Below are 14,122 nucleotides of genomic sequence, written 5' to 3'. Positions count from 1 at the left end.
AGCTAGCCAATGGAACAGAGGGCGGATTCCCAAGCCACATACTCTAAACAAAAGATTTCGCCTTGCGCGAAACGCTGCTTGCGCAGCTTTTCGCCAGGTCGAAACCTAAAAATGAACAGATGGGGGTACTTTATCCCATATATTATAGGTCTGTCGCTACACTAAGGATTCTTTTTAATCTTCCAATTTTGGACTATGTATTTTTCCATTACATGTTACGCATTGCGCGTTACGCAGTATTTTACTGAGCGTTAATGCAGCGAAGATTTAGTGAAATATAGGCAGCCATTTAATGACCACGCACCAGCCCATGCCCACGTGCAATGGTCTGGGCAAGAAAGCAACAACCCCGATTGACTCCTGATCATTATTACGTCATGAAAGTAACATTTCACTCCGGATAAGAACATGTCATTTATTTCAGAGAAATTAGATTCAATTGAATGCGGTGGCGAGGAAAACAAAGGTAAATATCGATACATCCTCTTTACTAGCGGGGAGAAGAGAACACGAACCCTGAAAAACTACACACAGCCCCTGTCGCGTGCCCGACCCCCCCCCCCCCCCCACCACCACAAGCCCCCGCCGAGTTTTCAGCAGAGCCCCGCTGGACCAGCACTAGTGTTTTCATATTGACGCTATAACTAGGCAAAGCCCGCTGTATAAGTGACGTCAATAAGGTGACCTTGTAAGTCAAAGACTGACACTTCTCAGAACAAATGACCAATCACAGGCACGTGTTGCCCCACTGTCTGTTCCTAGTGCGATGGAGTGGTTGTGTTTCGACGGTAACGAAGCCTGAAGAGCGAACAAAGCCTCAAATGTTTAAACGCAGCCGAGGGAAAACGACACATTAAGCATAGCGCCAAGCAGGTTTGTATAGTTACCAAGATACCAGGCGCCGCATTTCATCCAAGCCCCGCAGCGACACCCAGAGCCCATGATCTGTAGGTTTTACTTCCCAGGTCATCATGGGTTAATCATTCATCAGAGAGAACTCTACATTTCATTGCCAATACTACAGAAGAGAGCGCCGTGCTGTGCCGAGGAGACCCGCTGTCAGACTCTTCCGTGAAGTGCACAGGGGGGCAGGAAAGGCACGGACAGCAGGGGGGGGGGGCGGGAACGGCACACGGTCAGCTGGAGGGGGGCGGGAACGGCACACGGTCAGCGGGAGGGGGGCGGGAACGGGCACTCACCTGGACTTCTTCCGGCGGCGGTCGTCCTGGAATGAACAAAACAAACCTAAAAAAAAAACAACCCGCCCACCGCCGCATGATGTAGGAAAAGGGGTGGGATGAGTAAAAATCGCGGGAACGCCCACGAATCTGCCATGACGGACAGATGTCTGTTCCAATGGCTAGCCTCCATTTATGTAGCTAGCCAATGGAACAGAGGGCGGATTCCCAAGCCACATACTCTAAACAAAAGATTTCGCCTTGCGCGAAACGCTGCTTGCGCAGCTTTTCGCCAGGTCGAAACCTAAAAATTGTGTTTATTGAAAGGAGATAAGCTATGTTAGAAACAGCAGACTCCACGAAATTCATTTGACCGCATTTACTGTGAAGTTTTTGTTTTGTAGAAAACACAAATCTCAAAGGTCCATACTGCTCAAACTCAAAATATGCACTTTTCTTCGGAAAGAGATGAACTTGATTTGGTGTTCAAGAACTTGGCTGTTGGAGATGAGTAACAGTTCTGGCTCTGAAAGTTCCAGGGGCAGGAGATAAATGTCATCTAAAAACATGTTAGTGCTTTGCGGAGTTTATTATTTTGGTTTTCATTTATTTAAGATGTAGTTGCGAATAATTGGCCATTTTTTGCCATGTGAACTTTTTTACATCATTATCTTTGCTAAACCGAAGTGTGTACACAGAAAGAAACTTGATTAGCGGGTTGTAAGGATTATGAGGGATTGCAGGATTTCTGTCTAAACTTTGTCTACATCAGTAAGGCCCAGATGTACGAAAGGTTTTTGCATTTCTTAACAGGCCGAATTGCAATCTCAGACCGTTAAGAAATGCAAAACATCCTTTTCCGATGTACAAAGGCCATAAATTGGTAGCAATTTGCGATTTCTACCCGATAGAAATTGCAAATTGCGACCGCGATTCAGGAAACGCAAATAGGCATCACCTATTTTCGATTCCTAAAGCACATGTACAAAGCATTTCCTAAATGCGAATTGGGCATTTAGGAAATGCTATTACCATTGACTCTGTCGATAGTAATCATGTGCAAAATTAAAAAAATGCATTTTTTAATGTGACATGAAGCGCGCATATGCCCCTAGGGCATATGTGCACTTACACGTGCACTACGAATTTCGGGGGGCCTCCAGGGGGGCCTTAAGCCCAGACGCACCCTTGAGCTTGGATTTCCTAAATTGCTATTTCCTAATAGGAAATCGCAATTTCAGGAAATGCAAAAATTTCCTATTTGGCCCAGAGGTGGGAATGCAATAGCATTTCTATTTGCGATTTTCTGATAGTGTTTCCTACAGGGTAGGAATCACTATCAGAAAATCGCAAATTTTGTACATACCATTTTGCATTTCCTTAATAGCAATTCCTACTGAATCGCTATTTTAGAAATGCAACATATGAATTTGGTACATCTGGCCTTAATTGTTTTGATTCAAGCTGTCTTATTTCATATTGAATGTTGTTTTGATGCAGCGATATCTGTTGTCACTGATACAACTTTATAAATAAATAAATAAAAATGGGTATGGATGCTTCCACCAGTTTACACAACTTAGTGAAGGACCTTGTGGTGAATGTTGAAGAGTAGTGCACTATATTGTGGGTTTACTCATAATTTTGTGCTTTACTCATTCTACAATGTATAATAAAAACACGAAACTCTAAATCCAGCTTAACTATATGGCCCAGCCAATATGCTGTCAAGTCTGTCAATGTCTGTACCTCCTTAATGGCTACAGTCCATACATATTAGTTAAACATGAGTTGCCATTTCCTAGTGGGGCTCGCTGCTGTGTAACATTTTCTCTAGTTAACCATGCCATGTTTCCACACATTGTTTATAAACTCTGACTTTGGAAGTTCAGAATGAGAGATTCTCCAGTGACTTTTCTCTGGACTTGAGCAGGAATACATCATGTTATTAACACCTAATTCTGCAGGAAGGCGTCCATAGTTTTGAATGTGTTTTAAAAAAACATAAGAGGAACATACTTCTGTATGTGGCAGATGTTAAAGAGAAAGGAAGCGAAAAAGAAATAAAGCGATTGTACTGGGGAAGCTGGGGAAGTCCCATACACACTCAGAAGAGCTGGATTGTGTTGTGGCTTTCACAATTAAAAATTCACAGGAAGCAGTTGGTTTGGCAACCCTGAATGCAAAACAGAAAATGCTATTAAATGTCACTGCAACTTCTGGAGTTCCCCGTAAGGCTTATTCTTATTTTAGTTTTGATCAAATCTTCTTTGCTGGGCTAACCAAAAAACAGTTTCGAAATGCATGTGATTTTGTACTTCTTCTTTTCCTAAAGGTTGTACTTTTCTGTTTGAGGCCTTAAGAGATAATGATAACATGTGGTTGATCTCTTATAAGTAACTAATATTTTGTATTTCTTTCTGCAAATTTCGTTAGTGACTAGACAAGGAGGCCATTAGGAGTGCGTAAGCCGGCGTCTGATACAAAATGACTATCTGGACAATTATTAGGGTTTGCCTTGAAGCTATGTCTTTATTTATGTTTCCATTATTCTCTATAGTTCTGTGCATTGTTCCCCACCTGGCATGAAAAATTGTTTTGAGAAATATTTTGCATGCATTGTTGTGCAGAATGCACTGTTTATCAAATAAAATATTTTCAAGACCGGAGTAATTCATGTTTGGAGACCATGTGGCTTGCACAGCTCAATTTTTTTCTACTCGTAGGTGCATATTTTTATGTGCTGTGAGAATGCTATCATGTACTATACAGTTGTTGGTAGAGGTAGCTCATACCCCCTTATATTTTCAATTTTGTAGCAATTTCCTCAAGTGCTGTGAGTTTGCTTTGAGTCCTTTCATCTATGTTTAGATTGTTTTGTGTGTGTGTGTTAGCTTTTAAAGTAGTCATTTGTCGCATAGGCATATCTCACGCTGTAGTCACAAGGGCCTCTTCGCCACCTTCTGCTCAGCCGCTTTTCCAGTTTCTCTATAAAGATGTATGGTACTGGCAAAACAAATTAGGATATTTTCCCAGCTTTCCATCTGTACAAAAGGGCTGAACAATCCTATTTACTAGTGTCTCAGATCTGAAGCCCTTATCTTGGCACTTGCCGGATTATCAATAAAGTTTTAATTTCTTTTGCTAATTGGAGACCCCTCTGAAATGTACTTTATTATTTTGTCTCAGCAGTTATACGTCTGTCTGTTTGAGCTTGCTGGAAGAGCCATGGTTCTTGTATTTAGTTAGCAAGCTGTAATAATCACTTTAGAGAGTGAATAATCCACATTTACTTGCTCATTCACTACTTTAATATGATTTCTGCTAAAAATAAACCAATTCACTCTTTTCTGAAAGTGTAGTTTAATATTACAGATATGCATTGGGCATAGTAATTCATTACTGAACCTGCTTGCTCCAGAATGATTGATTATGTTGAGACTGCTTCCTTCTGATCCCAGAATATGTGGGAATTGCTGGTACAGACCATTTTACTTGTACATCTGTGAGGAGCCTACTACTACTCCACAGTTAAGATGGCCTAGACATTGTGACTGGAGTTGCTTGCCCTTCTTATTTATATGTGCAGCAACATATGCATGAACTGTGTGTCACATGACATGATCATTTCAATGTTGTCTTCATGGCTGCTTAAGCTGGAGGTTCCTCTGCCACTTTGTACTTTAAATTTGGAGGAAAAACACATAGGGCCTGAATCATAAACTGCCCTTTGTAGTACATTCTTTTTATACTAGTAAATGTACAACAAAATGTATGTTTTACCTATACTTATGTGTGCGTCGTTCTCTGCCCTGACTGTAGAGTCTCTGCACTTGTAAATATACATTTTAGTAGTAAATGTGTGAAGGGCACAGAAGTGAGTAGGAAAAGGGGCAGACTAACTACTTAAGGGGATGGGATTATGAAGGAGTAAGAGTGGTATAGGGAAGGAAAGGGAAGGGGCTCATGGAGGTTCATGGAGAGATTCAGGGGGTGACACACATAAGAGAAACATCTACATGGAACACCTTCAAGCTCCATCCAGTGGCACAGCATATTTCAAATGCATGTGCAACCAATTTTTCACTTCTTCGCACTTTTCATAATTTCACATTCATCTCTGTTCATTATTTTTCCACATTCATCACTCTTTTCATCCACAGCCTTTTTGCAAGTTTCTTATGTAAATGCAGGGCCATCCGAACCTCTTAGCAAAAACACGTGCTGAAGCCAAAATCCGTGAAAAGCAGTTTTATTGTAACCCAATGCATTTCAGGCCTCTCAGGACCTTTCTTCAGGGGTGACTGCAAGTACAAGATACATGAATTAGCCCACTACACGTCACTCATCAACCACAGTAATATATACATCAATATTGTTCCCGCTGTTAACTTTGTTCATTGAGTTTTCAAAGGCTATAAGCATATTATGCGCGGAAGTTCTCCTTCGCATACCAATACTTAATAGGTTATATCGCCATCAGTTACCTCCCAAAAGCTTTAAAAACCGTTTTATGGAAACCTGTATAACCAGCCCTCCCAGCGGAGTTTTAAACTTTACATTATTGCCCACTTCTTAAACATTCAAGCGCTTTTGCTAGCTTACCTGCTCTCTATACAAACAAACTTCCTCCCACCACGAGCAAGGTTATTTCACTTTGTGTCTATCAACCACTTCGTTATAAACGTGACTAGCGCTCCTCCCTCCATAATCCGCCCACTTGAAGCAACATCATTAGCACCTGTGGAATGCTTCACCTTCCTCGTTCACTCTGTTACTCCCATGATGCACCAATCATATCTACATGTTAATGTGACTGGAATCTACCTAAATACCATGCAAATGTATTTTCCTGCACAGAAATTAAACAACTCTGCTTTTTGTGACACATTTATGCTCTTTTTCCGTACTCATGAAATACTTAACAGTCATATTTAAACCAAAATAAAACACACTCCAGGATTCAAGGTATTCCGCCTGGCATGGGAATGATGCCGTGCCTTTTGCCAAATATCACTTATGTACTCCTTGCTGTCCGGGTGCTTACCCCCGAGGGCTGAATATTGTGAGGGGCGCTAGTCACGTTTATAACGAAGTGGTTGATAGACACAAAGTGAAATGACCTCGCTCGTGGTGGGAGGAAGTTTGTTTGTATAGAGAGCAGGTAAGCTAGCAAAAGCGCTTGAATGTTTAAGAAGTGGGCAATAATGTGAAGTTTAAAACTCCGCTGGGAGGGCTGGTTATACAGGTTTCCATAAAACGGTTTTTAAAGCTTTTGGGAGGTAACTGATGGCGATATAACCTATTAAGTATTGGTATGCGAAGTAGAACTTCCGCGCATAATATGCTTATATCCTTTTGAAAACTCAATGAACAAAGTTAACAGCGGGAACAATATTGATGTATATATTACTGTGGTTGATGAGTGACGTATAGTGGGCTAATTTATGGATCTTGTACTTGCAGTCACCCCTGAAGAAAGGCCCTGAGAGGCCTGAAATGCATTGGGTTACAATAAAACTGCTTTTCACAGATTTTGGCTTCAGCACATGTTTTTGCAAAGAGGTTCGGATGGCCCTGCATTTACATAAGAAACTTGGAAAAGTGCAGTTTCCTGGCATGTGGATGAAAAGAGTGATGAATGTGGAAAAATAATGAACAGAGATGAACGTGAAATTATGAAAAGTGCGAAGAAGTGAAAAATTGGTTGCACATGCATTTGAAATATGCTCTGCCACTGGATGGAGCTTGAAGGTTCCCATGTAGATGTTCAGAAAATTACGTGCTACATGGGCTGAGCACGTCACCAGTGTGCACACGATTTGGACAAAAAGAAAACTGGTTAAATATTTCGTATAAACTACGGTGTGCTACCCCACCCCCAAAAACATGTTGTACACATAAGAGAAAGCCAATTGCATTACTCTGGTGGTGGAAACATGTAACTTACACTTTTGTGGTAAGTTTTCACTTCGTTCGTGAAAACCGAAAGTAGTAAACTTACTACAAAGTATAAATGTACTCAGAAGTGTAACTTAACTTTGTGAATCAGGCCCAGTCTCTTCTACGCCCCCTCATACTCACATCAGCTTAACATGGTAAATGGGGGGAGGGGACACCCATTTTTCTACCTGTTGTTTTCCCTCCTAGAGTGAAACCCACCCTTCTCCCTTTTTCTTCTGTTGCTGATCTTTTCTGTGCTCTGTCTGACTTGGAATACACATAATTACCATGACCAGTCCAATTTATTAGGAAACAAAGTAAGTGTTTGAACTTTGGAATAGACTGCCATCTGGTTGGCCCTTTCTTTCAGACTTGTCCACAGAGTGAGAATAATTACTGGCACTGTTGAGCCGGAACTTCATACATCACTTGGATCTCAGCTGACTGGCTATAATAATGTAGACCACACATATTGCCTGAAGGTGAATGTCGTCTGGGTCATTGCTTTCCTTGCATACTGACCGGCTAGCGTGAATGTCTGTCTGAAGCTGGGCTGCTAGGATCTGTGAAGAGAAGGATTGCTTACTCATATGTAAGAAGAGCTGGACTGAGTCTCCCCAGAAAAGAACTATCATGATATCTGGAAAATTTGCAACTATCAAAGCTGACAGGTGAATCCGCAAGGGAGTGCGCTTCATGAAACTGAGACTGTTCAGGAATTGCAAGATCATAGTGGCCAAGCTGGCCAGCAGAAGAAATTAATACTAACAGCATATGGAGCTGTAGTAAATGTTCTAGAGAATGATATGGCTAATTGTACACCATGCTTAACCAACGTAGAACCCTTAGGATATCTGGCCCGGTTCCATCCATTCCAATAGGGACTTTGAATCTTCAGACGTCCCGACACCAGCATGTGGTTTGAATCTGTAGAATAGCTTTGGTTATTCTGGAAATTGGAATTCTCTTTACTGTTCTTAAAGCTTTCAGAGGTAGTGCTGTATATAATTGCAGTTGTACCCTGTCCCCAAAGTTCAATCTCCCATTGAACTGGTGCAGCCTTGGGAATCCTGTGGACACCCTACCACCCATGAGTGCCTCACCACTAGAAAATCTTGACCACGGCCACCCATTCATGAAATCTTACCCCCTTACATTTTGCCACATTAGGGTATCAAATAGTCTTGCTAGGCTGCAAGCATTTAAACATTTTAAAAACGCCATTTGAAGGTTCAGTTAGGATCTGGAGTAGACCATGCGCTGGGAGAATTCCATGAACATTACTTGCTACCATGCCCCGGACTTTACCCACACCATCCATCAACACATGTTTAGGTGGGGCCGTGTTCCAAATTTAGATGTTGTGTTGCATGATTTGCATGGGAAGCTAACCCCACAATTCAAAGCCTTTTGAAGTGCTAGGACTCGTCAAGAACTTTGTTACATAGTGCGCATTCTATCCCTATCTCAAAATTGCATACCTTAAAAAAAATACCCCTTCCACTAGATGGAGACCAAATGGTCTTAAAGCTTCTGAGGCCAACCCCATGGTATAACATTGAGTCGCATTTGTACCGAACGTACTAGCACCATCCAGTTTTATGTGTACCTTTTATAACTGTTGATGTTACTTTTCTTTGAATAAAAGTGTCATCTTTCTTTGTTACTTCACTGACTGAATACTTATGTTATTACTTCTTACTGACTCCGTCATACTAGATCTGATTATGTAAGCCCTACACTTCCTGGAAAAAGTCTTGACTACTTACCCTCAGTACGTAATGCCATAGTGCCAAGTGCCCAAAGATAAATACATGGTTATTCAATTGAAATTTCGTAGTATTGGTGGCCCCGGAATGCCATTGGTAAGCAGCAGGACTCGCGTTGAATACTTCCCATTAATTAACGACAAGCCCAGGATCCCCAAAGACTGTACAAAGGGAGTCATGAAATCAAGGTAATAGGAGTGTGGAAGAATATCATTGGTTACAGGGTTTAAAGTGGCTAAGACATGTGTGAAATATACCAGATAATTTATAGCAGTCTTTGAGTTACACAAGCGATATTAAGCCAGCATTATACAAAGTTGTATTTTGCAAATGAAGCCTAGAGGAAAACGGAAATAATGTGCTAGCTGACTCACTCTTCCTGCCTCGTGTTTTCCTGGGGAACTGCTGCCAACTATCTGTTGCTCATTCCTAAAACTGCAATTGTTTCTTTGTTTCTTGCAAGATTTCTTTTGTAAATGGTTTGTGCTGTTGTGACTGTTTCACTGATGTGCTTTCTTTTCACTTGGTCTTCAGATCCTTTTTATTGGGCCTGGCTGCCACAGGCCAAAGTTCCCTTTTCCCAAGAAATCAAAGAACTGATTATACCAAAGATTTCTGACCCAAACTTTGTCAAGGATCTAGAGGAGGACCTGTATGAACTTTTTAAGGTTTGTTTATTTATTGTGCTTCATTTGAATTTGAATGTGTATTCCTTTTTTTGATCCTGAAAGGTTTAGTTGTGCTCAGTTGACAGATTGTTTTTATATCTTGAGATGATTGGAGGCTTGTTGTATGTACGTCTTAGGCTTACCTAAGCTTCTTTAAATGTCTAAATACAAGTTCTATTTTTGGCACATTTTTGTATCAAATTATTTCATGTGCAGATTTAAGGCCTGATTTAGAACTTGGCTACTGCCTGCCGCAGCGGCGGTACCAAATACTCTGTCAAGCTGACAGCCATTTGCCCGCTGTATTTAGATGTTGCGGCAATAGACAGGAGACCGCAGTGGCCTTCTCTGCTGGCTAACAGTACTCCATTGCCGTCATGCTGGCGGGACTGCGTCAAGCTGATTTAGATGTTCCCATTCTGCTGGCATTGTCCTGGCGGTGGAGTCCTGATGGAGAGAGGCCATGGTGGCGTGGAGAAAGGTAAGTACTACTTATTTTCATCTCATTACACATATATGTAGTGAAGCTGTCATAATGTACATGTAGGAGATGTGTAATGCCCATTAATGTTACATATAGCATTGCAATTCAACAAGATACATGCACTACTAAATGCACACCCACACTCAACACAAAAGCTTACCATAGATTCCAATGACAATGGGGTGGCTGAGCTTCATGGTCAAGTAGTGACGGCACAGGAAGGACCTGGACAGTGGCGTTCAAGATGGATTCATTGGGGGGACCCCCAAAATATTGTGTCTTTTCACTTCTTTTTCATCGATTCTGCGAACTCGTTCTTTGAGGTTTCCCCACCACAGTTGCCTCCACGAAAAGGCACATCCTAATCTGGATGGCAGGAATCTTGGTGGATCTGCCTCCGACAGCAGCTTCTGCCTCCGACACCTTGGAAGCGGGAGAAAGATTCTGGTGGAGGCGGCAGGACTGCAGAGGGCTTCCCTCCAGTGACCAGCCAACATCTAAATCGAGCGCGCAGACCACAAAGGCAGTGGGCGGGAAGACTGCCGAAAAAGGGATGGAGAGACCAGTCGTGCCAAGATCTAAATCAGGCCTATAGTCAACACTCCTAATTACACATTGCTATATTCAGCTTATTCCGCTCTAACTGGCCAAGGACTCTGCATCAAACTTCCTTTTCTTGCACTATCTTTTTCTCGAAAGATTATACAGTGCAGGCTTGTCATGCACACAAAACAGCTGCGCTCTCTTCAGTGTATTAGTTCATAGCAGAAGTGTTTCTCTTCCAGATCCAATGTTAGAACTGCTCAGTCCTGGATTGTTATTTGTGAACGCTTATTACATGTTCCCCTCTGTTAATTTTTCCTTATATCAGATACCAGCGCCCACCCCTTTTGCAATATCTCTGATCTAATCTCACACCTTGGCAGCCCTCTTGTGCCAGCCCTTACTCATTTAACATGGCATCACATTCATTTCATCTTCAGTTCTCACCTCCGTATGCCTCTTTGCCTTCATTTGTCTATGCTCATATTTGCTTTATGTTGCCTATTCAGTGTCTCATCTAAGTTTGCCTTGTATCTGGAGGGTCCAGCACCTCCTTTAGTATAATTCTCCATTCTGCCAAGTCCTCTGTTTGTCAACTATTCAGCCATTTTTCATCTGTTCTCCTTAGCTACTCTATTCCTCCACATCCCTTACCCACCCAGAGGTAGGCAGCTTCACACACAGCCAGTGAATTGCTATCGGTCAAGGTTAGTCCCATAGCATCAAACTTACATTGTATGTCTTCTTTTTTTTCTTTTCAGATAGCATTTCTAACAAGCACCGGTGTGTGTATTGTGTTGGCACTTCCCCAGTCATGCCATGTAGGCTTATTGTTCTATCCTTTTTCTGGCCAGATGTGCCTGAGCCCCTTTTTCTTCTGCAGGGCTTTCTAAACGTTTGTTCCCCATTTCTTTCCCTGCACTACACTCATTAGCGCCTCCATTGTTTTCATGCTCTCCGGCACAATTTTCTATAAGTTCCGAGCTGTCCTCGCCGAATGCATGCACTTTAAGAACTCCAATCCTGAAAAGTTCCTCCTCTTCCTCCTATATCAGGAAAGTACCATTCAGGTACAAATCACTCACTACATTGCCTTCACGCTTGTGCCACGGTGTCACTGACCTGTCTCCCTCTATTTTTTTTAAAGGGTCTAATACTACATGATGGCATCTCTGCCACAAACGGGGTCTTTGGATTGCTCACTTAATCACTCTTTTCCATAGTTAAGCTACCTGTCTTACTATTTACAGGCAATGTGCCAGTTTAGCACCATCCACAGTCAAAATTAATGTTTTTGCCCTAAAAGCAGTCTGTTCTGTACAGTACAATCTGGGTGTTGGACTGCTACTGTGTTTGGACTGGCGAGTCAATCAGCTTGGCACATCTGTAATAGGGCCAGAATGTGGCCTGCTGAATTGATGGACCAGTGAATGCGTATCTAATTTCAAAACTGACTAAGACTTGACTAATTTGACTGGACTGCTCTGAGCTTCTTTACACCCTTTCCATATTTCGATTCTGTGATCTTTTTATGTTGTGCATCACACATAATATAACATTATAAAACCCTAATTACAGTAACTAAGGTAGCATTGAGAAATGCAGTCATCTCCACTGTTTAATTTCGTCTTCTCAACTAAAACATGCTGTGTGATTGGGGGAATTGGGTAAATATTCTGTTTATGGATTATGTACATGGACAGACTAAGAGTGTGCCTGGTTTGCAACATAATTATCACATTTGGTTTATTTTACACTTTGGGGAGGTATAACCCTGTGCTACTGACTCGCTGAACAGTTTACTAATCACTTGTTTAACATGTCAGATGGGTTTGAGGTTCTTCATTGGTAAACGTTTCGAGGTTTCTTTAATTTTTGATTGTATACAGTATTTTTTAAATATTTTGTTGGATTCTTTTTAGCTCTATTTTAAACTAGGTGATTTGGCTAGTGAGCTGTACCGTTGCCCTCCCTATGTATCTAACTGCTGCTTTCTCCCCAAAGATTGTTCCACTGATTCATGTGTCTATGAAGGAGTTTTGCTTGCCTCTCTCTTTGACTGTGTTTTTCTGTGTTCAGCTGGCTTTGATCCTGGTGCGGAATTCAGTAAAGCATGTGAAAGATTACCAGTCAGTCAACTCAAAGAAAGAATATGAACTATTTCTAGCTAACTATTGGCAATATTGTTGCTTTCACAGGCTAACTGTTGTCAGAAGGGAGGAATAGATTGAAATCCATTGAAGTCTTCCTCAATAGATGAGACACCATTATTCAACGTTATGCTTTAGATACCAGCATGCCATAAGGATGTAGCGATTGATGTTTAGGAAGAGGGCTTCCTTATAAAAACTTACTGAGGCAGAAATCATTAGTGTAGTGCTGCTCCTCAAGATTCTTATGTGCAAGGCGTGGCTTAACTGCCCAAGATGGGGGTCGTAGTTTAACTTTACTCCCGAGTCTCACCTCACATTAATCCTACAACAGCCCACTAAGAAGGATGCTGTGGCCCATTTTCTTTCCCATTTATTGTCTGCTAGTAGAATCCCCACAGGAGGGACGCCGAAGGATTGGAGACTAGGAAGATGGCACCTGTGGAGCAGGGTGAACCCCGGGCCTCCTTTGCAGGAGTAGTGCATTGAGCAAGCCGCACGGTGAAATGAGATACTGTCTATTGTATGTCCCTCCATCTCAGGGTGTGCCTAGAGCCTTCTGAGGCGGGCACCATGACCCCCAGGTTCAGAGACAGTCCCTCTTCTCTTGCCTTGTACTGACATTTACCTGCAAAAACCACGGGCACCCTCTCTGCACCCGAGAGCCTCAATGTCTGGAATCCTTGGGCCTCACACCATCTAGCTTGATGCCACCAGCTTTATGGAGTGTGCTCAGTGTCTTTGAAGCTCCTCGGGGAAGTGGTGCTGTTATTTGTGTGAAGAAAGAAAGCAGTACCAGGCACAGTATGTAGCCCTTCCCTTTAGTCTTTTTCTGACTGGCCTTGAAAGTAACTGACCCATTCCATTGACAAAGATTTTGGTGAAGCAGGCGCATTAGTGAGTCAAGACCTGTAGCTTCTTTATGCTTTCCAAACCTTAGATGTTACTATTATATGAATAGCAAAGCTGCAAAAACGTGTGTTACAAGTTGCAAAGTAAATTTCATGGTAACTTTCAGCATCATCTTTGCCTCTGACATCTCAGATGCTTGGACCTTTGGATATTCTAGTACATTTGGTACTTCTTAGCGCCTGTGCACCTAAGGAGTTCTATGACCATCAACACTTATGATGCCTGTAGTACTGGTACTTTGAGATTTGAGTCTTCCTAGGAACTGTCCTGAAACCTTAATTATTTTTGGAGAGCAAGAGAAGAGAAGCGAGATGCAATTTGACCAGGGAAGTTAGTGGAGACCTGGTTTTATATTAGTATACAGCTGGAAATTGAGTAATTGCAGATATGAAGGGAATAGATTGAGGATCCAAAATATATGTGAACACTGCTATTGTCATCGTTGCTACTTCCTCTAATGACAGGCCTTTGAAAA

The 14,122-nt window shown here is 42.0% G+C and overlaps 1 protein-coding gene across 1 annotated transcript in view; it reads left to right on the top strand.

Moving 5' to 3' along the window:
* PI4K2A (phosphatidylinositol 4-kinase type 2 alpha) overlaps positions 1 to 14,122 on the top strand; it is a 243,754-nt gene that overhangs the window by 196,007 nt on the left and 33,625 nt on the right. Inside the window, exon 7 of the mRNA XM_078643573.1 lies at positions 9,425 to 9,558. Coding sequence (XP_078499699.1) covers positions 9,425 to 9,558 — 134 coding nt within the window. The remainder of the gene's footprint in view (positions 1 to 9,424; positions 9,559 to 14,122) is intronic.

The sequence above is a fragment of the Lissotriton helveticus genome, chromosome 5_1 (assembly GCF_964261635.1).
Source record: "Lissotriton helveticus chromosome 5_1, aLisHel1.1, whole genome shotgun sequence".
NCBI classification, from domain to species: Eukaryota; Metazoa; Chordata; class Amphibia; order Caudata; family Salamandridae; genus Lissotriton; species Lissotriton helveticus.
Note: the sequence above shows the minus strand (reverse complement) of the source record. Positions and strands in the feature narration are given on the sequence as shown.